At 40.8% G+C, this 22,501-nt stretch overlaps 1 protein-coding gene across 2 annotated transcripts in view; it reads left to right on the forward strand.

Moving 5' to 3' along the window:
• The first annotated feature begins 3,476 nt into the window (after positions 1-3,476).
• RAPGEF4 (Rap guanine nucleotide exchange factor 4) overlaps positions 3,477-22,501 on the forward strand; it is a 156,412-nt gene continuing 137,387 nt past the window's right edge. For both annotated transcript variants that reach the window (XM_072874094.1, XM_072874095.1), the window contains exons 1-3: positions 3,477-3,610; positions 18,433-18,575; positions 19,762-19,850. In XM_072874094.1, coding sequence (XP_072730195.1) covers positions 3,546-3,610; positions 18,433-18,575; positions 19,762-19,850 — 297 coding nt within the window. In that variant the 5' untranslated portion in view covers positions 3,477-3,545. The remainder of the gene's footprint in view (positions 3,611-18,432; positions 18,576-19,761; positions 19,851-22,501) is intronic.

The following is a 22,501-nucleotide window of genomic DNA, read 5'->3' on the forward strand; positions in this document are numbered from 1 at the left end:
TTTCACATACCTCAGCTGGCAAATCTCCATTTCCCAGCAGCAATCTCCTTTGAAACCAGCTGCCATCCCAAATTTTTGGCTCCATAATCGTCTCACAAATCAGATATTAAAAAGTCGCATTAGCCTTCTGTTCAACAGGGAAAAATTAAATAAAAAATATTATTGTGGGGTTCCACTAATGCGGAAAAAGAAGGATGTGTTTCTGAAAAAGATATTTTCGCACCACCAGTCATTTTAATGATGCATGATCCTTTATGTTTTCTCAGGTGAAACTTCACAAAAGGTCTAGTAGAAGGCACGTGTAGATATAGGTGAGACTGAGCGTAAGTGCATTTTTGGCCATTAACAGTCCTGGGTCTCAAATATCTTTCGGGTCATCTCTTTTTCATACAAGTGTGTAACTTAGAAAAGTAATGAAGAATGGGCACTATGAGGCACCAAGAGGAGATATGGTCCTTATACTAATGAAGTGTGCTTCAGCATTTTCCTTCTAGCATATGCTCTTACTCGCAGGTGAATGGGCACTTGACCCCATTAACATAAGGCCAGTATTCTCAAATGATATGTTTCCTATGCTTGTTATGGTCTGAATTCTTAAGAGTCACAGGATAATCTGCATTCTATTTGACCTGTCATGTGAGATATATACTGCTTATTTGGTACCTTTTATCTCAGGAGAACATGCACTGAGCTGGGGTGCAGGATTTCTGATTTCAGTAGTCAAGAGCTCCTGACATTTCTGCAGTTTGGAGACCCTTTGGTTGACACAGGCTGATATCTGAACCAATCAAATATTTATTCCCTGCTTCCTAAGTTTCTCTGAGAAGTTTCACTCATGTCTTAATCAGAAAGCTACATGACTACTCATAATCCAACTAGCAGAGGTATACTTTGGCTGTCTTGCTCTAATTGTTGGGTAATTGAGACACTTCTGACTGAAGTATGGATATACCCAGGGTTCCTAGTCCACTCTGGGCCTGTCTAGCTTGCACAATCCACAAAGTGTTAAACTCTCATTTAATGGTTATTCCACATAAAGGTACATCTCTGAGCAGTGTCTGCCCACAGCCAGGCATTTGAGCAACATCCCCTTCACGCCTACAGGCACTGCATTCCTTGGAATCAAAAGGATTGGTAACTGCAAAGGGCTGTCCCAGGGCAGGTTGGTTGCTTGGTCAAGGGTAGGTTCATGACCACCGTTAAAGGTTTTCACAAGTTGCATCCCAGGAGAGCATTCCAAAGGTCTTGTCTTTTCAAGCTCAGCCTATTTTCTCCTAGCCCTCTGCTTACCAAGGAAATATCCCTGCTTGCTACCTTTTATGGAGGCCTAGCCTGTCCTCTAGTGGTTGGGTCACTAAACATTATCCGGGTGGGAGAGGACTTGACAGAGGTGGCTTGAGTGAACACTAAACAGTTGCGGCACCGTGGTTTTGCTGACTGAGCTACGCTGTTGCTATGTACAAAACCGCTGGTACTGGTATGTGCAACGCTGTTTGTGTCAGTGAAACAGCCTGTGAGAAAAGATAAAGGCCTTCAGCTAGGAGTAATTTCTGGGCTCCTTCTCAGGCCTGGTGCCAGTTAAAAGGAAAGAGCATCTACTGCAGTTTAAACTGGGTTGAGGGAAGAAAGGGCAGTAAGGGCTGCCTTGTGTGATTGCTCTGGAAGGAAAACTGTAATTATGTGGAATAATGTGATGAATGTTTTATGATGGAAGAACAAAATTAGTGAGCTTTATTGATTCATCTGTAATGTACATACTATGTTATAAATCATTAATTTGAGAATTTAGAGTTTCTTACATTTGAAGCTCTTGTTCTGTTGGTTCCCAAACAATTCCATATTGAGGAATGAATAGCATTGATTTTCCTCAAGTAGATTGATTGCTTAGGTGCAAGAATTTCTCATTTTTTTCCCCATGGACTATAGCAAAGGAAGAGCTGCAGCTTTGATCTCACTGACTGGCAGCCTCTTCTATTCCTCTCGCATGTACTTTAATTTTTTTAAGGCAAAATTAAAGAATTGGCTTTTGTGGCATTCTTCTCTGCTATGCCAATTTCTTAGCTGTATTCTTTTAGCAAAAGGGATTTTTATATATATTTCCTTAGATTTTTCATCATACTGTTCAGTATCCTGATGTTAACATTTATTTCTGTTAAAGTGAAAGAAGCTGTGGCAGCAATAAGGCTGTTAAAAGGTAGATGTGAAGTAGCGCACATATGTAAGAAAATTACACTTGGTACAGCAAAAGATTAGAACAGAGGGTAGAGAAGATAGCCCATGGAGAACTGTAAAAGGCACTGGCGGATTATCAGCATCTGAATTAATCATTTGTGTCCACACCGTAAAGCAGAGAGGAGTTATAAGCCTGAAGGAAGGCACAGGTTGAGTTTTACTTTGCTATCATCTACATGTAACCCCAAACATCCTGCTGAGACTTGTGTAGTTTCCTACCCTTCTCCCATGCTACTCAAGGCAGGTTGTGTTGACTCTAAACTGAAGCTTATGGTTACACACAGATTACTTGGGAAGATATGATCTAGATCCTGAAATATTTTGCAGAAAATATTTCACACAGAACTTTGCAAAACAGGGAGACCTGCTGCTCTGCATTCCTTCCTCTGCTCATCACTTTTTTAATCATATATGCATTAGCATCCTTAAAAAAACAGCATCTTTTTGTTGTGATAGCGGCCATGCTACCACAACAGAAGAGTGTGGATGGTGTTCATTGTATACTAGACTCACCTTTCTCATGCTATGTGTTGGGTTCCGTCCAATTGGTAAATCCTATTCACAAGCTGTACTGCCCATCTCATTTTTCACCTAAAATAAAGCAGAGTCTTTAGAACACAGTTTCATGGGCGATGACAGGATGGACAGCAGGCTGGAGGAAGGCTTCAGAAAAATTCCTGATATGTGGACTGCATCTTCCTTCTGCTCAGCTACTGCGGGTTTACTACTGGGGGGACAGACACACAGGGCTCTGGAGACCTGCTAAAATACTCCTGACCTGCTTATTATTAAATTAAATTTACCTATTAAATTAAAAAGCTTGTATTTCCCCCCACCCCAAACCCAGTCAAGGACATCTCTGGTGAAGCAAGGGCAGGGACCAGTAAGCCAGGCTCAAGTGTGCGCACTGAGGAGCTCACGAAAGCTGGGGGAGGACGACAACACCTTCCAGGAGGGGAGTAACTCCTTGCCGCCCCCTCCCCGGGCCGCTCCCTGCCGGCTGCGGGGCGGCAGGGCCGGGCGCTCCTCCCGGGCGGGCCGGCAGGGGCCCCGGGCGGGCGAGGCGGCGCCGGGTCACAGCCCAGCCGCGGCCGAGGCGGGAGGGCCTGGGCGAACCGGGCGGCGGCCAGGCACACCCGCAGCCCCGCGCACCGCTGCCTGCGGCGGGCAGGGCGGGCTGCCGCGGGGGCCTGGGCGAGCCCATCGCGCCGTGCGCGGAGGGAGGGAGCGAGGGAGGACGGACCGACCGACCGGCGGGCGGGCGGGGGGAGCCGCCGCCAGCCGGGTGTGCGGCGACCTGATCCCTGTCCAACATGGTCGCCGCTCACACCTCCCATTCCTCATCCTCCGGCGAGTGGATCGCTTGCCTGGATAAAAGGTATCCGCATCTTCACAGGAGCGGCTGCGGAGTGATGCTGTGTGCGTGCAACCTGCCCCCCTGCATGCGTGCATGTATGTATATGTATGTGTATGTGTGTGTGTGTGTGTGTGTGTGTGTGTGTATGCGCGGTGACAGCTCCCCCCGCTCCTCATCAGATCCTGCCTTACATAAGGAGCGTGCAGGTGGGAAGCAAAATGCCCGGAGGAAGCAGAGTCGGGGCGGCGGGGCAGGAGGAGGGCTCGAAATGCTCCTGGCAGCGGAGCAGACGGGCAGTCCCCACTGGGACAGCTGCTCGCCGCTGGGCTCTGTTGCCCGGAAAATGCTGCACGTGGTGGAGGAGGGGGAGCTCCAGGGCGGGGAGAGGGCGCCGGGGGCCTGCTGCTGCCGGGCGGGGGACCCGCCGTGCCGGCCATGGTAGACCCGCTGCCCGCGGCGTTCGCGCCCCAGTCCGCCCTCCGCCTCCCCTCTGCACACCGCCCCCCCGCCTCGCCTCACCTCAGCACACCGGCCCCGGCCTCGCCTCACCTCAGCACACCGCCCCCCGCCTCGCCTCTCCTCACAGCCCCACGCCTCACCTCAGCACACCGCCCACCCCCACACCTCACAGCCCCCGGCCCAGCCGCCTCACAGGTCGGGCGGGAAAGGACAGACCCTCGCCTCAGAGCGCTCCGTGGCGCAAGCGGAATTTTCTGTAGCAGGACTGTTGGCCGGAGCGGGGGGGAAACGTCCGACCCGAAAGAGGCCGCCGGAGGCTTCCCTCAGCGGCGACAGCCTCTTCTCCCCGCTGCGGCGTCCTGGGGGCCTGCGGTTGTTCCCCAGGCTGGCAGCAGCGTTTGCTGCGGGTCAGGTACAGGCGGGTGGCCAGCACCGCATGGCTGGGAGTTACGGCTGGCTAACGTGTGCTCAGAGGTGGTGTGCTCACTTCTAAAAATACAGGCAAATTATTTATTTAATTAAAAAAAAGAAAAAAATTCTTTGGAGTGCTTTCCCTGGGTGTTGCAGCAGAAAGTGAGTCTTGCAGTGCCGAGTTGCATGGTGGGTGGTTTGAACGTCCTTTGCTGTATTTCTACCTTCAACACTTACTGGATTAGTACAGAAGTGAAGTCATTCAATTTCTGAACACTTACTGTGTCTCCTGTAGTCTAGGAAAGCGGTTAACAAAAATTTAGACCATACGTATGCTATACGATTCAAATAAAGCTATTGGAGAGAATTCACTTACATGGTATATAGTGGTTTACTGAGCATCCTTACCCAGTTTTGACCGTTGATGCCATTTGGGGCTGCACTGTGGGGAGAACCCTTTGCGCATACAGAAGGAACCTTCCTCTTCTCATAATTTCTACTATTTCCAGGGAACTTCCTAGCGTTGTAGGACTGCACCTCTAATTAGGTTGTCGTGGTTTAACCCCAGCTGGCAACTAAGCACCACAGAGCCGCTTGCTCACTCCCCCCTCCCTGGTGGGATGGGGGCGAGAATCGGAAGAGTAAAAGTGAGAAAACTCATGGGTTGAGATAAAGACGGTTTAATAGGTAAAGCAAAAGCTGCACAGGTAAGCACAGCAAAACAACGAATTCATTCACTCCTTCCCATGAGCAGGCAGGTGTTCAGCCATGTCCAGGAAAGCAGGGCTCCATCACACATAATGGTTACTTGGGAAGACAAACGCCATCACTCCAAACCTCTCCCCCTTCCTTCTTCTTCCCCCAGCTTTATATGCTGAGCATGAGGCCATATGGTATGGAATAGCCCTTTGGTCAGTTTGGATCAACTATCTTGGCTGTGCCCCCTCCCAGCTTATTGTGCACCTGGCAGACCATGGGAAGCTGGAAAGTCCTTGACTAGTGTAAACATTACTTAGCAACAACTAAACCATCAGTGCGTTATCAACATTATTCTCATACTAAATCCAAAACATAGCCCCATACTAGCTACTATAAAGAAAATTAACTCTATCCCAGCCGAAACCAGGACAAGGTTTTCCTTAACAGTCCAGGCAGCAAACCGTAAGAAGCTAATGAAACTTGCGGTGTAGACACCTACCACAAATATTGATTCCCCTCTGTAACACGTGACTTAAAAGAAGACTAGCCTTTTAGAGGTTAAATAATTGTGTATAAAGGTTGAAAATACTCTAAATGTAAATACAAACAGAAATAGTGATGGCAACCTAGTCATATAAAAAACAAAGTGAAGCAGAGGGCCTGATTCTTTGCTCTGTAAACTGATGTTGAGCGGATGTGAAGAAGCAGAGTATGAGCCCCAGTACTTCTGAATAGGTGATTCTGTCATTTCTCAGGTTTCTTAAATGCAATACATTGTGAGATCTAAATTGTAAACTAAAATTCAGGAGCTTGTGGTTAATGAAGTGCGTAGCCTTGGGGAGTGAATCATGTTTTTAGAAAACACATGTGAGGCATTTCATTTAGAAATCTCTCTGCCATTATACTTATATGAAAATTAATATGCTGACCATTTTTATAATGGGAATTTCATTGGAGCTATTAAGATGAAACTTTCTCTTCCCTTTTTATTACTTGGAGTAAGCTAGTAGCACCAATTTGTTGAGTGGAAAGAATCGGTTCCAGGTGCCTTGAAGGATTATGTATTATCCTTCTTTTCCAGAAGGCAATCTGGATGTAGGACAAACCCAAGACATGAAAGATTGTAGGTTTTTTCCTGGTCTCTGCCGTGCTTTGCTTTGTGATCGTAGGAAATAGACTTATGTGTTTTGTTCTGTTTTTCCATTTAAAAAATACAGTTAAAGCTATGTTGGAAAAGTACTATAGGAATCTAAGTACTATTAGATAAAGCATTTTTAATTTACACACTTGTATTTCTGGAGTGTTTTTCTTTTCTACAGATGATCTATCAGTGTACTCATTTTAATTATTATGTAAATTCTATGTATGTTAAGCTTTTTAAAAATCTTATAGCATTTTCTAACCTAGGTGTGGATTCTCTAAATATAGGATCATTTAATGAATCAATTCTCTGTAGGATACCATGTGTTTTTATTAAATAATAAAGATAGTTTTAATATGTTTTAGTAAATGAATATATTTATATTTTTAGGAGGAAGGCAGTTCTAAAACTGGTGTGCTTTAGAATTCTAGATGAGCATCAGCAAAGACAATTAAAATGGCATGTAATATGGATTATCCAACTTCATTCTTTAAAAAAGGAAAATTAAACTCTAAATGGAAATAAGAAAATACATCATGTACAGAGATGATGTATTTTGTATATGTTCTTCATGTTTTTCCCCAAGTCACATATCAAACTAGAACTACTAACATCTTAAATGAGAGCACATATAAAAATGGAGAACCACCAAAATGTTTCAGGAGAAATGTTATTACTGTGTAGGGTACTGTGGGCTAGGGCCACCAGTGCTTTGACCATGTAGCTTCCATGTGTGGTTACTAACCACAAAAGCCAAAGATCAGCACTTAAAAATCAAATACACAGGACAGTATTTATATATAAAGTCACAAGTGCAGAGGTAAGGAAAAGCAGGAACAGAAAAGGTCAGAACACTGTGCTCTATCATGAATATTTTATTTTTGTGGGAGAGGGAGGTGATCAGCAGTGAGCAACCGTACATCCTGGATGTACCTGGAGATGTAAATAATTTCTGTGTAAAGGAAACCAGTCTTTTTATCTTTGAAGTAAATAGTTGCCTTACCACTGATTTCCTAGGGAGCTGAAGCATGCCTGCCATCTTAGCATTTTTCTGTATGTCCGAACTGCACATAATTAAAAGAAGGTTGCTGATTTATGCAAGTGTGTATAATTAGCTTAGGAACAATGTCTTCTCTACTCTTGTGGTTTCTTTCACACCAAGGCTATCTAACCAGGAAATTTCCATGCTGACATATCTTTACCAAATGGTAGACAAAGTATTTTTTACATAACTATTACTTCGCTAAACCTGATCACAGTTATGAATTCAGGTAAGTGTTTTAATTGGATTCAAATGCAAACTTTGTAATGATGTACAGCATTCACAACAGTCAGAGATCCTGCAATTTCATACCTGCCTATGGCATCTTGTGTTTTTCTCTGTATTAAATATAACCTTCAGTGCCTTAGCAGACTGGAGGAGCAGATCACAGAGCAAAGCATGTAACTTTGCTAGCCTGTTGTGCTAAGAATGTTATGATCTTTGCTCAGCCATTTATAAATTATTTAAATATGAATGGGTGTTTCAAGGACATATTGTACATACTGAGCTTTTATATCCTTGTCATCCTTGTTAGACTTTTGACTTGCATCATTTCCATCTAACAAAACCAAAATAACACATTAAGGATAATATCTCAGATCTGTACCTTAAGCCAAGCTCCCATAGATTTGAGTATAAATTCAGACTGAAGCTATGTAACAGCAACATATTTGAATCAGGATTTGTTTTTTAGTTCATTGTAACATATATTTGAGATGTAAGTTATTTATATCTGCTTAATAGTCAACGGGTCTCTTGTGAGTATACAGATAGGCTAAAATGAAGAACTGATATTCTGAAAGAATTGTGAAAGAAATATGGAAAATGCTTGTCATCCTCTATAACCTATAATTATGTCAAAGGTAATGGGGTATAGATTTATAATCAGGCAATATTGTGAATATTTTAGAATTGCTCTACAATGCTATTTTATTTACTTTTAAAATATATTTTTATGTGATTGAGAAAACATACACTGACTTCTATATATTTTAAATTTCTACCCTTGCTTTTTATTTGTAACAAATCCATAGCAATAATGCCACTATTTTTCATGTAGTTTGGATCTGAACAAAATAATGGACATACACTGCAGCTCTTGTTGGCCTGTGTGCTTGGTGTTTTCTCTCTGTATGTTATGTAGTACGTGGCTAAGCTGGTGTATGCTTGGATCAAGTCTGCGTAGGGATATATCAGCAGCAGGCACTGGGGTGTGGAAACTCGGAGACAGAGCAGTATAGGCATAGCCTAAGTGCTTTCTAGCACTCATGCAAAGGTGCAGTCTTCTGAGAGTGATGAATAATAACAAATTTATCTTTCCTCATCATGCAACTCATTTTCTAGTCCAGTGCAAAGGTGCAGTCTTTGATGAATAATAAAAAAGCCCTTTTTCTTTCCATATCTCCTCAGGGAGACCAAAAAAATTGTTAATGTAGCTTGCCATAAGCTTGTATATCTGTGCATTTTATTGAATATATGAATTCAAAATAACTCATAGTGAGAGCAAGGGTTGTATTTTAAACAAATTCAAGCTGGTTTATTCTCTGCTCACGGGCTTAGGCATTTCTAGTGTCAGTTTCCATTTGTTACATATGGTTGCAGTAAGTTACACACTTGTTCTATGGACAGGTATTAAGAGGAAGAAAAAGTGATTGCCCTAGCATTCATGTGTATAAACATTGCCATGGCCCACCAGAGCCAACTAGTATTTAGTTGGTAGTCTTGTGAAGTGTCCGCATGATTGGTGTGGTACTTTTGCTGTTTTCTCTGTAGGTTTCACTGTAGGTTTTCTCTTCTACCAGACGAAACTGGAAACTTGTCTAAAAAGTCATTGCCTGAGTTATTTCTGGCATGTTGTTAGGATTTGATCTCTAAAATCCTGTATTCTGAGCAGATTAAATTTCTTTTATAACAAAAACTGATATTCCAGCAAAGGAATAAAAAAAACAAGAAACCAGCTAATTGAAATCATGCCCTCAAAGTCAGGTGGCCACCAGATATTTTTTCGAATACAAGTATTTTTCTTATCCAGTGTGACATCCGTTTTCGTCTGCATCTTACAATTCGCTGCATTTAACAAGCTCATCATTCTTATGATACTGCCTTTGTTCTGTTAGTATTTTCTGCACTGTATTTGGCATGATCACTTACTGCTCCTGCTGCTTTATCAGTATCCTCAATGAATGTTTCCTGAACTGACTTTCCACTTAATCTTTGAATTCAGCAGTTGTCAAAATGTATGTCAATGTAAATCTGTAGAAGTTATTTCATAGTTGCTGTAAGTTTTAAATTTTCATTAGCTGTAACAACGCAGATCCTAAATGGGTAAAGGTGCATTTAGCATAGTGTATTGGTGGATGGCAGTGGCCAGAGTTTGAATCAAAGCATATCATCACTTGTGCGTGTTGTTCAATTACAAATTTCATTTGCAATGTATCTCAGAGTCTGTCTTCATATTAAAGTGCTTTTAATGTCTGTTATGAAGCTACAGTGCTGGTTAATGTGATTTCATCCAGATCTACTTTTGTCAAATGGAATTTTAACTGTCCTGAGCTCCAGTTCATGTTTATGAAAGTTGGAGGGTTTATTCAGTAAGATTTAGTCACACCTTGGTAGCAAAGCAAAGCAAATACGTAAAAATTTTCATAAATAAGAGGAGAAAATTTCCTTGCAATTTTATTTTTTCTCTTGAAGTATTTTGTCTTTTTAAAAAGCATATGAAGGTGAAAAAAATTGTTTTTATGTTTTGTTTCCTATTATAGCTGTATTGTGCAGGTAGTGTATTTTTAACTTGAGAAAAACATTTACGAATGTCATTACTTAATAAATACATCTTTTGCCATTCCACTACTTATACAGATCTAAAAACTGACCTATTGGAAGGATGCATAATTTGTAGAGCAGAGTATGTAAAGAAATGAAGTGCACTGGATTGCTCTGTCTAATCCTCCAATAATTTTTCAGTGCATTGGCCAAACTGAGTTGAAGGCACAAATATAATTGAGTAATATAATAATGAGATGAGTGGGTACGTAAAGGAGAGTCCTCCATATTTGCATTCTTTTGGCCCTCACTGAGGAAGACAGAACTCAACTATTACAAATTCTGTCTGACTGCAGCTGACAGCCGGTCGGTCTGCATTTAACTGACTGGTTAGTCAGTACCTGCATAGATTGGGATTATCTACAGCATTTCTTGTGCCTTGCATTGCAGGACATGAGAGATTATCACAGGGGTTCTGAGTGTAGATGACAGTAGTAATTTGTTGGAAACGAAGCATCAGCAGTTTTACTTGTGTTGCTTTTTTTTTTTTAACTCTGGAATGATTTGCATGTATAAGAATCCTAGGGAACAGGGTTTAAATAAAATTTTATTTCCTGTGCATCAGAGGAAATGTGAAAACCGGAATCCCAAAGTCTCATGAAATGGAAATCAAAATAAAAGAACTGTAATTTGATTATTGTTTGAAAGCCCTATGGTGAGGCTTTTCCCATGACAAGGGAAAGAGCTGAAATGTGAATGTTGAAAACATGGATTTGGTAGTACTACTGTAACAAGCGCAAAGTGCCTCTTGGGGAGAGTTGATTGCCTTCTGTCCCCATGGAAGGAAAACCTTATCTGGACATTACTTCAGATTAAAAGTAACTTCATTTATATCTAGCACTTAAATCTCTTACCACAGGTCTAAAGTGCTTTGATAGGTTACTGGTATCCCTCTCTTAAACTTTCCTTTCTCAAAGAGAAATTAAAAGTCAAAGAGCCTTACAGCATTCCCTGGAGGAGAGAGTGCTTCGGTGTTGTCCTGCTCTCACTAAGGGAAAATGTTATCTTGGTACTAGTATTCTTCTGCATCCTATGGCTTTGCTTTTCTGCACGTCAGGAAAGGGCAGGCGAAAGTACAGGTAGCACAGAGGAATGGTCTGGTTTCAATGGCCTTCCTTGTTCTCTCCTTGCTCACATTTGAAAGCAGAATATACTTTAAAATGCTATTAAAATTCACAAAATGGTCCATGGTAGTAGTTACTGGTACCTTCCAGCTCATAGAGTTTGCTTTTGCATTGTGAATAGATGCTTCAGTTTTAACCCAGAGATGAACTAGTTTTATTTGTCTATTATGTAGTGTGATACTCTGTTTTCTACAAACAGCCTCGCCAGTGGAAGAAATACATCATATCTGCTCATCCTTCATGGGCTGTTCATTGCTATCTGAAATGCAATATTGCCCTTTTAAAGAATTAAAAAGAGCAAGGGACGGAAATGGACCTCAGTGTGTTCATTCAGTTAGAGCATGGTTCAGATTTTTGAACAGATGTTATAGAAATAAACATTTTAAAGTTCTAGAGGCATCTTGGCAAAGAAGGTAAAACTACCTATCTTCTGTTTTTTCTTTTTCAAGTGTCAAACCAATTATGAGGAGGAACCTAAAAAAAGGACATATCATACGGTAGAAGAGAAAGTAATAGGTTATAGTTAGATAAACATGATAAAAAAGAAACAAAAATCTCCAACTTGTTCCTTTCTTCTAGGTTAACAAGTCTTTCACAGCATACATAAACATTCAAATATTTAATCTTAACACCATCAAAATGGTTTCTTTTATAAAGCTATATATGCTACACATGAACAGAAATATTTGCCCAAATTGTATATGTGAATAATTCTAGCAATTATCCTCTGTCTATATTTAAACTTTGAGCTTGAATAGTTTGCACTTGAAAATATGAAATAGCCTTCTGAAGGTATACTTCTGGCAAGTTTTTTTATAATCTCCTTTTACAGATAGTCAAGCAGACATTGTCGAGAAAATTGTTTTATCTCTATAAAATACATGCCTGAAATCTTCACAACCAAATAAATCAGGGATAAAATATCCTTTAAAGAAGCCTTATTGACATAATTGAATAGAGATATATAACTAGCATTGATGCTGTCTCTTGTATATGTATGCTGTGATGTTGTATTGAAGAAGCAGAAGGAGAAGATAGATGATGTCTTGTGTGAAAACATTACTGCCAAATAAGACTTATTGTGCTCTGAAGAGGCAAATCAGTAATGTAAATAAGGAGCTGGATAAAGCGTTCAGTGGTCAAACAAAGCAGAAAGGCTTGTAGGGTAGTGAAAATAAATTAAATACTCTTGCTTTTTATAATTTCCTAATCATTTTGTAGCCTTGCTTTGCAACACTGGAAATGCCCACCTCACTTTGGCCACAGTGAAATGGGATGTCAGCGCAGTACCCTGTTGAGATACAAATTTAGGGACAAGCACATTAAACTGAAGATTGGAGTGGAGAGGTGTAGGAGTGTCACCCATGCATTATCCTTCGAGGTAGGAGATACTAAGTGTGAAGTTTTCATTTCCAAATCAGTCATTCCTCCTGCATGGTTTTGTCCTGGCATTTACTATGGTCATGGCATGATACCTACTCAGTTATGGTTGCTGGGCTGGTTAGTGAAGTGTGGTTACTAGAGCAGCTGCTAAAGCTTTTTGTGGGCTTGTACTCTGCAGACAATGGAAACGGAGGTATAGCAGCAGCTGCCCCAGAAAGATGCTGAAAACTTAGGAAAAAGGAGTAAGAAGCTGTTTTGTAAGCAAAAAAGATGAAGACAAATGCAGCACTTCCACAGTTTGTTTTACTTAAAATTTACTTTAAATTGGGTGAGGCAGCCTAGGCAGTGGGTGCTTCACTGGATAAAGTCATAGATTTTCTACAAGAAGGATGGCCTTGCTTTAAAATGCTTCTACTCTAGCTGATACCTCTACCAAAATGTTGAGAGCTGAAGAATTTTAGTTGATTTAACAGAGTTGTCCACACTTTTAGATTCATCTATGGTCCTATTCTAAACATTGGGCTAGAGCTTTCAGAAACAGGAGTACACTTAGGAAAGGACAGAAGCTTTAGTAGAAAATCCAGTGGTAGTTGAAGTCTCACTGAAATGCATTTTTTAACTTCTTATGCTCACGGATATCAAGTTATAACTCTGCAGCATCAGCAGTGAGGGGACACCAGTAGCATACCAGCATCAATGTCAGAGAGTGGAACAGAACAGAAGGATGTCCTCACCAGCACTAGTTTAGCAGAGAGGGGCTAAGCTCAGTGAGATTGCTCTCTAGTGAACGGCAGTGGTGATCACAGAGGAGTGACTTGAGGTGCTGTGATATGGTCCTGGGAAAAGCCTTTCCAGAGGCTTTTGGAGCCATGTAGGGGGTGTAGGGAGATTCATCTCCTTGCGGTTGACTTTTGCAGCCCATCTCCCTGGTTTGGGGAATGGTTCCTTTCTGGATTAATAGCACTGCCTCCTAACAGTGTGACTACAGTGACATTAAAGCTTGAATAATTCTCCATCTGCCATCAGTAGTACTTTTCTAATTAATACGTTGAATCATTAATATTCTAAGAAATATATTATAATATTAGCTGTTTAAATATTATTCAAACTATGCTTTAAAAAAGCCAAGTTTACAGCAATTTAGTAAGATAGCTGCAATGAGGAAGTAAGTTTATGTTGTCCTGTTGTGCTGGTTTTGGCTGGGATAGAGTTAGTTTTCTTTATAGTAGCTAGTATGGGGCTATGTTTTGGATTTGTGCTGGAGACCGCGTTGATAATACAGCGATGTTTTCGTTATTGCTAAGCAGTGCTTACACAGAGTCAAGACCTTTTCAGCTTCCCATTCTCTGCCAGGTGCACAAGAAGCTGGGGGGGGGCACAGCTGGGACAGCTGACCCCAGCTGACCAAAGGGTATGATGTCATGCTCAGCATATAAAGCTGGGGAAGAAGAAGGAAAGGGGGGATGTTTGGAGTGATGACATTTGTCTTCCCAAGTAACTGTTACAATGTGATGGAGCCCTGCTTTCCTGGACATGGCTGAACGCCTGCCTGACTATGGGAAGCAGTGGATGAATTCCTTGTTTTGCTTTGCTTGTGCGCATAGCTTTTGCTTTACCTGTTGAACTGTCTGTATCTCAATCCATGAGTTTTCTCACTTTTACTCTTCCGATTCTCGCCCCCATCCCACTGGGGAGGGGGGAGTGAGCGAGCGGCTCTGTGGTGCTTAGTTGTCAGCTGGGGTTAAACCACGACACCTGTACTAATATTGTTCCATGCTAGGCAGCTTGTACTTAGGAAATAGAAAACAAAATTTGGCATCATGAATAGATTCATTAATGTTGATTTAATGGTGATGACAATTACAATGATAACAATTTTATTAAAAGATACTTTGTAGAAAGTGGTAAACTTTGCCTGAGTTTTGCAGGCATGTGGAAAAGCAGTTAATTGATGCCATGGTATTTTATTATTCTCATTATGCTCTCTCACTAAGTAAAACTGTCCTTTTGAAACCAGTTTCATTGTTATAAATTATAAGCACTTAATAGAAATGGGCTTGAGTGCTACTACTATTACTGTTCACTGCATCTGGAGTTTTTACACAGGCAAAATTCGATATCCTAGCAAGGACTAAGGACCACCTCAGTTTGGGACACCTAGTGTTAGGTAATTCCTTACTCCTAAACATTGAGGACATTTCCCAGAATCTCTGATCAAATCCAAAGGCATTGTTGTCAAACAACTTGGATCTTAGTTCATTTTTATACTTATTCACGATCTTAACCAAACAGCTAAATCTTAAACTAGGTGTTTGTCTGTGTGTCTCATTTGAGAGTTGTTATTCTGGGGTACAGTTAAGATTCCTTGCATGTTTCTGTGCTAGCTGCTGCTTTTTTTTTTTGGTAAAACACAGCTGGAGGAGAAGGTACCTTTTCTAAGATAGATTAATGGTTAAATCATTCACTGAAAGCCTCTCCCAAATTCTAGCTTCATTTCCAAATGTGCTGGATCAAAATGTGTGCCCTCCCAGTAAAAATATTTGTGGAAATTTAGTTGTACACAGTAATATTAAACCCAGTATATTTTGAAGAAAGGCTACTGAAACAAATGGCTTGCAGTAATGAATTACTAAGAAATATTGTAAGGAATATAACAATTTTCAGGCTACTACTATGCATATTACTCAGAAGTTTGGGTTCCTCTTTTTGTTTAGAGCATGTCCACGTGTTCAAATGCCTACTTCATGTACTCCAGGTGGAAATAACTGATGCTAAGACAAAGCACTGCAGGTCAGCTGCTTGCTAAAGTAAGCCAGTAGGAACACACGACTTTAATTTGTCTTTCCCAATAAATATGGAGTTTGGTTTCTCACTGCTGTGCTGATGTTTAAAACTCTGAACAGTGTGGCGCAGCTACCTGTGAGAATGCTTGTCCTTCCATGATGACTCACTTTACTGGGGTCATGAAGCAGTTTTGTCAGAACAAAGAGCTTTTCCTGCAGTTCATCTGCCTGACACAAGACACTCCTTGCCACATAAATGGAAGTGAGCCCTGTTCTCACCACCTTCTGAACTAGATGGAAACCCTGTCTCTTGAGCCTTCAGCAACTCTCAGCAAAAAAAGCTACACAGTCTGTGAATTAAATCTCCCCAAATTTTGTCAGGACCTTTTGACAGGACCAGAAGTGGAAGAGATTTCTGCACTTGCATTTCAGAAAGAGCACTGACAGAACAGTGTTGATTAAGTTTATGCAACCTGATGCATGTTGTTTGCTAACCCTATTTGCTTTTTCCCTGTCCGACTGCATCAAACAATTAAAACCACTAAAGACTGAGTTCCTACAGTCAATTCTATGCAAATGAACTGGTGGACTTGAATGGAGTCAGCTATGAGCAGTTGTATGAATGAAACAGTCTCAGACACAGTTTTTCTAGGAAAATAGGATATTCTGAGAATGTTCTCCCTTTTTTACCTTGTCAGGTTTGCTGTTAATTTTGAGAGTCCATAAATTAAGGGCGTTAGCGTTCCAAGTGCTAGTGTAGTTTGGGTAGGGATCTTGTATAAACAGATTTTAAATCTGTTTGCAAGCCGCACCACCTAATCTTCTCAAAAGGATTTTGACAAAAGAGTTAATGCTTATTAGTACCTGTCAGCTAGTGCACAGTTAAAAAAAAAGGAATGGGTGAAAATCTTACTTGAAATATTTCAAAAGGGAGCTGTTGTAGTTGTTTGTGGTTTGAAGTGGTAAGACGATGCCACTGTGATGTAGAAGCAACTGTATACACCAGAGAGTTATTATTCTCATCTGTAGTTAATAAGGGTAAGTTGAAGTATAAATGAGGGTAGAGATTTAATCCCTCCTAGACTTAATTTGATAAGAAAGATGAGAGACAGAGATTCAATGTGAGTAGGATCTGGGCTTCTTCCCAGAGACAAAGATTTGGATCCCTTAAGTCTTTGATTCCAAAGAGGAGTCTTTAAAAAAAATCCTGTTGGAAGGAGTGCTTACACACTTACTGAGTGTAACAATAAGATGATAAAGATATGTATTTGTGAACTTAGTCTTGGTTCATTGTAAGCTACCTGACTTCTGTTCATTCAGAAGCTCATCCACTGGCTAAAAGAATGTTTTTGTCAGTAAAATTAACTAGCAGCATTTGAGTGAGTGATAGGTCTAATGATCACAGACAGTTGTCTATCTTTCTGGTACCCCTTTATACATAAATGATTTCTGCATCTGATCCAGCATGATCTCCTAGGAACGTTCTATGTTTCTTTCTGTGTGTAGCGGTAGGCATTTAGTCTGCTATGAAAGATTCTTTCTGATGCTGTCAGTTAGTGGTTGGCATTTGATAATCACATTTAAAATGTATGTTATGGAGCTAATTCACTTTAGTTTCTGTGCTGGTTTTGGCTGGGATAGAGTTAGTTTTCTTCATAGTAGCTAGTATGGGGCTATGTTTTGGACTTGTGCTGGAAACCGCGTTGATAATACAGTGATGTTTTTGTTATTGCTGAGCAGTGCTTACACAGAATCAAGGCCTTTTCTGCTTCTCACACCACTCCACCAGCAAGTAGGCTGGGGGTGCACAAGAAGCTGGGAGGGGGCACAGCCAACATAGTTGATCCAAACTGGGCAAAGGGCTATTCCATACCATATGGTGTCATGCTCGGCATATAAAGTTGGGGGAAGAAGAAGGAAGGGCGGCAGGTTCAGAGTGATGGCGTTTGTCTTCCCAAGTAACCCTTATGCGTGATAGAGCCCTGCTTTCCTTGAGTGAATGAATTCCTTGTTTTGCCGTGCTTGCCTGTGCAGCTTTTGCTTTACCTATTAATCTGTCTTTATCTCAAGCCACGAGTTTTCTCACTTTTACCCTTCTGATTCTCTCCCTCATCCCACTGGGGAGGGGGGAGTGAGCACGCAGCTGTATGGGGCTTAGTTGCCAGCTGGGGTTAAACCATGACAGTTTCATAAATATGTAGTAGTTTTCTCAACCTGCTGAACTGCTGGTCCACATGCTTCTTTGTTGGAGGGAGTTCTACAATTTTATTTTTCTTGAAATCTTGTTTTTTAAAGGTGTTACTGTCATAGATTTTAAATATTTTAAATATTTGGATTAAAACTTTACCCTTACCAATGAAGACTTAAGATTCTCGCTTGCATATTTAATTTGTCCAACATTAAGAGACAGGAACTGTGTGAAAGAGAATGTATGTATTAAAGTTGTCTTTCTTGCTTGCAAGTGAGAAGAGAAAACAGAACACTCAAATTAGTTTATACCCATTAAAATGCGGAAGAGAGATGTGGATATAGGAGTTACTGCTGATATCTAAAGCTTTTCTTTTAGCCAGATAGAGAACTTCTATTTTGAGCACTGATTCCACAGACCTCTTGTGTGTTTGGACATCTGTTTATTCGTGTTCCATTACAAACTTAAAACTATATATCATTCTAAGCTCTTTAGGATAAGGACTGTGTCATCATATATACTTTTACAGTAATTGCTACAGCAAGACCTTGGTGCTAAATGGGTCTTCTGGACACTGCCTGTGTTGAAATGATAATAATAATGCTTGAGTTGATAATGGGCAGTTGTTAGGATGTTTTGGAAGGGTTTCATTATGTACCTGTGAAATGCATTTTAATTGATTTATATTATAGTATGATGTTTAGTGCTAACATTTGTAAGTTTGGTGCATGCAGGTGGAGATGTTTCTCTGATAAAGCCCTTGAGAATTTTGTCCTTTATTTTCTTGCAGACCTTTGGAACGTTCCAGTGAAGATGTAGATATAATATTCACACGACTGAAAGAAGTGAAAGCTTTTGAGAAATTTCATCCAAACCTTCTCCAGCAGATATGTCTCTGTGGATATTATGAAAATCTGGAAAAAGGAATCACATGTAAGAGAGCTTCATATGATGATCTATTTTATGTAGATAAAATTGGGGCTTAGGCTGGGATTGTCTCTAGGAGATTGATGAGAGAGCACAATCAGTGGAACGGCCATAAAAACATTTACAGCCATAGTCATGGGGGAAGGCAGGACTAAAGTGCTGCTTGCTCTACAAATACAGTGTGTAGTGAATCTATGGTAACAAGGCATACGTTATTGGATTTACGACACTGCCACTGTTTTGTTGAAAGATTAGAAGCAAGTAATTGCACTTCAGCCTCATTTTTCCCTTGTAAATGTATTACTGATCTCTTTTGTAGGTGCTTTGTGATGTCAGGGGCAAAAGTGTATCACCTAGCTAAACTGAACTAGTATACCTAGCTAGTGTGTCACTGAAGCTAAACCATGACAACATATCACTAATAGTGTGTGGTTTGCAGTCACTCTGGATAACATGAGACAGATTTGCAGAGCTGCATACTGCTGCGGGGTGCAACAGCTCTCTGCCTGCTCTGGCAGCCCGTGTGCCAGATGAAGGTGGACAGCTGTGCTTGGTCTATGAAGCTGAGATGGAAATAAGTAGTGGTCCTGTGATGGGAATGTGTGAGTTCCTAGAGCTGTACCAGGGGAATAGCTGATAGAGACCTGTGGTGTTTGGTAGAGTCTTAGGTACCCCTCAGGTAAATCTGGCATGCTTTAGGCACACAGAACTGGGGTTTGCTTAGAGTAATAGGAATTCTGATGCTCTGTAATCACACAGTTGGAATGCCTGAATGTCGAAGTCCTGCAGTTGCTTCTCAGCCAGAACTCTTACTGAAGTCAGTGGGAGCTGTGTCTGCATTGGAAGATTCTGAATTTCAAAGGACATTGTTCAGAAAGTCTTTTTTTGGTTTTGTTTGTTTGTTTGTTTTGTTTATTAACTAAGAGAGCAGTAGAAGAGAAGCAAACTGGGGAGAAGAGTGAAGCAATTCTATGTGCTTTCATTGGTTCTGTAGTGTATCGACCAGCTTAGTAAAATACGTGCTTTCCAGCGTCATTGGAAATACTATTGTAATAGTAAGTAAGTAGTCTGATATGGCAAATTCTATAGTGCCAGCAGTGACTACAGTAGTACAGTAATATGAAGAACAATGTTTGTTAATGTTCCTAAACTTAGAGAGATAGCTCTTACTTACAAGGTTTCATCTTTCCAGTATTCCGTCAGGGTGATATTGGGACGAACTGGTATGCTGTTCTGACAGGATCACTGGATGTGAAGGTTTCTGATACAAGCAACCACCAGGTAAAATACATTTTTCATTGAAACCATCCAGTCAGTAGTACAAATAAAAGGTATGACTTATGCTGAGGTAGATAACAACAACATATATCGTACAGATATTTTGTCTTATCACAAGCATGTTTCTCTGAGTCTCCTTTAGTCTCAGTTGTCCTTTGTCTATGGAGGCAAATCATGTCATTGATTTCAAGAAAACGGAAATGTAATGCTGTGAAAAGAGGTCTACATTTTAATATGAAACAAGACTCCTCTGTCTTTTCTAATAGTGCCATATGAAGTTAAGCTAAAGATTTAAAAGTTGTTAATTTATTCCCTCAAAATATTTTAATTCAGTCCTTGTTCAGAAAGTTCAAACCAAACCCACCAACAGTGCAGTCTGATAACAACATACTGCAGTGTCCACTGCAGGAATGGGAAAGTATTATTATAATATCAGAGTATTGGAACTGCTGCTGTGTTAGACCAGAAGCCTGGAGGTAATACCTATTCAGTGTTAAGAAATAGAAGAACAAGTAAAACTCCCCCCAAATTGCAAGTGATTTCTCGGTAACTTGGCAATCCTGGATTTACAAAATAGGGAATTTAGAGTAAATACAAAAAAAGAAAGGATGAGAGATTTCTCCTGGAGAGAGTCTCCCATGCATGTCATCTAATGACATGCTGAGAAGTCATGGACTTCCTGCTGTGAGCTGAGTCTTCTGGGAAAGCATCATGTCCCATTCCCTGCTCCCATGTTTGAGATCTGGGATTGTCCCATCATGTAGCTCAGCATGGGGTTGTACTTCTGACGTGTGACTCATTGTGTCTTCACATGAGTGATATAGCTACCCAGGACCTGAAGTACAGCACTACCCCTTTTTCCACCTTGATTGAATATAGCATGCCTGGGGGGGTGGTGGTGGTGTATTCTTTGCCCGAAGTTTGGCTGATTGGGAAAGGTTTCTTGCTCATAGAAGATTGGCAGAAATTGGATTTTTCACTTTGTTGAGTACTGCATCACCAGTGAAATTGGGTCAGAATGTAAGTCAGGGCAGTGTGTGAGCCCTGGGTCTTTCTACTTCTTACAGTAAAATGACAGATACCAAAGGAACTTCTTTCATATCATTATTTTTAGCAACCTCTTCACTATACTAAGTAGAGACTGATTGAAAGTATAATTAGCCTAATTTGAGCAATTCTCAGCATGGCCTGGCTGTCATTGGTATTGTCACAATTTGGAACAGTACTGGGCTCTTACCAGATCCTTTTCTGTGCAGGTCTAAGGTGATCAGGAATATGTTCCGGTGTTTGTCGAAAGATGGCACTACACTGTTGTTAAGGGCCAATGCTCTTTACTGAATCAGAAAGAAATATAACCACAAAAGTGTTCTGGATGTGGAAGTTAAATGAAGAATCTGTTTGGAGTGTTGATTTGTTCTGTTAGATGGAAGATGGAACACTTCAGGCTTTTAAGAAATCGAATGTAAATACTCTTTTCTGCTTATTCAGGTTCACTGCATTTTTCTGCCAATAGGAAACTACAGAACTACAATTCATGTAGTTCTAGTTGTAGAAATTATGTTCTGCAGTAATTTCTTAACCTCATGTTTCCTTCTCACGGGAACAATGAACTGAATTCTTACCACTGCCTAGTTGCCATAGGATACAGCCTCACTGCCAAAAGGACAGCAGCTCGTGCATTTACCATTCCTGAGCTGGATAAGTTTCGTGGTTGGCGACTCCTAAATAGTATTTGAGTCCAATATTTTCTCTGATTTTGCTCCAGCTTGGTGTTTATACCATGTCCCTCCTTGTCCATCCTTGCTCTCCTGCTCCTTGTCCTGTCTTTAGCTCCTGGGTGCCCTGTTCCAGTCTTGCCTGTACTTCCTTGTTGGCATGGTGCTAGTCATTCTTGAGCTTGAAGTATTTGCTAGCACTCCCTGCCTACTGTGCTTACTATGAACCCAGGTGATGGAGGAAATACGGTGTAGCTCCATAGGCAGGCAGCCCTGACAGACTCAGTTGCCAGTATTGTGCTTCCAGCTAGGAATGGATGGCCAGTGCTTAAGATGTAGGGATGCTTGTAACCTACCCTGGAACACATTTTCCAATAACAGCACCCAGGAGCCAAAGCTTCCTTTGCAAAGTCATAGTAATGATTAATTGCTCTGCCGTTACTATTATACCATAAATGGCACTAATGCCAATGAGAAACTTCCAGCAGAGCAGAAGAGAGACACAAGTTTACCTGAGTTTACAAGTTTAGAAGTTTGTAGTCTCATGTAAAAGTACAGAAGGACTATGCTATCTTTTCTAGGAAGAGAGAAGCTAACTTAGGTTCCTATTGGTTAAAAAGTCTTTAGACATGACTAATAACCTTTTAATTCTTAAGATGAGCAGGAGGTTGTGCTAGATGACCTCCTGAGTTTTCTTGCAGCTTGAATTACCCTATGATTATATGATGATGCCTACAGTGTTAATGTAAATATGGAAAATCAATTCTCTTGATTAAAAATATATTAGTTCATTTTTACTAGGTGTTTATCTGTCTACCTGGGATACTTAAATTTCAGCAACCTGGGAATAAATGCGTCGTGTAGCAGCTACCATGTGCTAACTCTTTATGCAGTCACCTTTGGTGTTTGGTAGCTTTCTCCCATTAAAAGTGCAGTAAG

This window comes from Ciconia boyciana, chromosome 10, assembly GCF_034638445.1.
Source record: "Ciconia boyciana chromosome 10, ASM3463844v1, whole genome shotgun sequence".
Lineage (NCBI taxonomy): Eukaryota > Metazoa > Chordata > Aves > Ciconiiformes > Ciconiidae > Ciconia > Ciconia boyciana.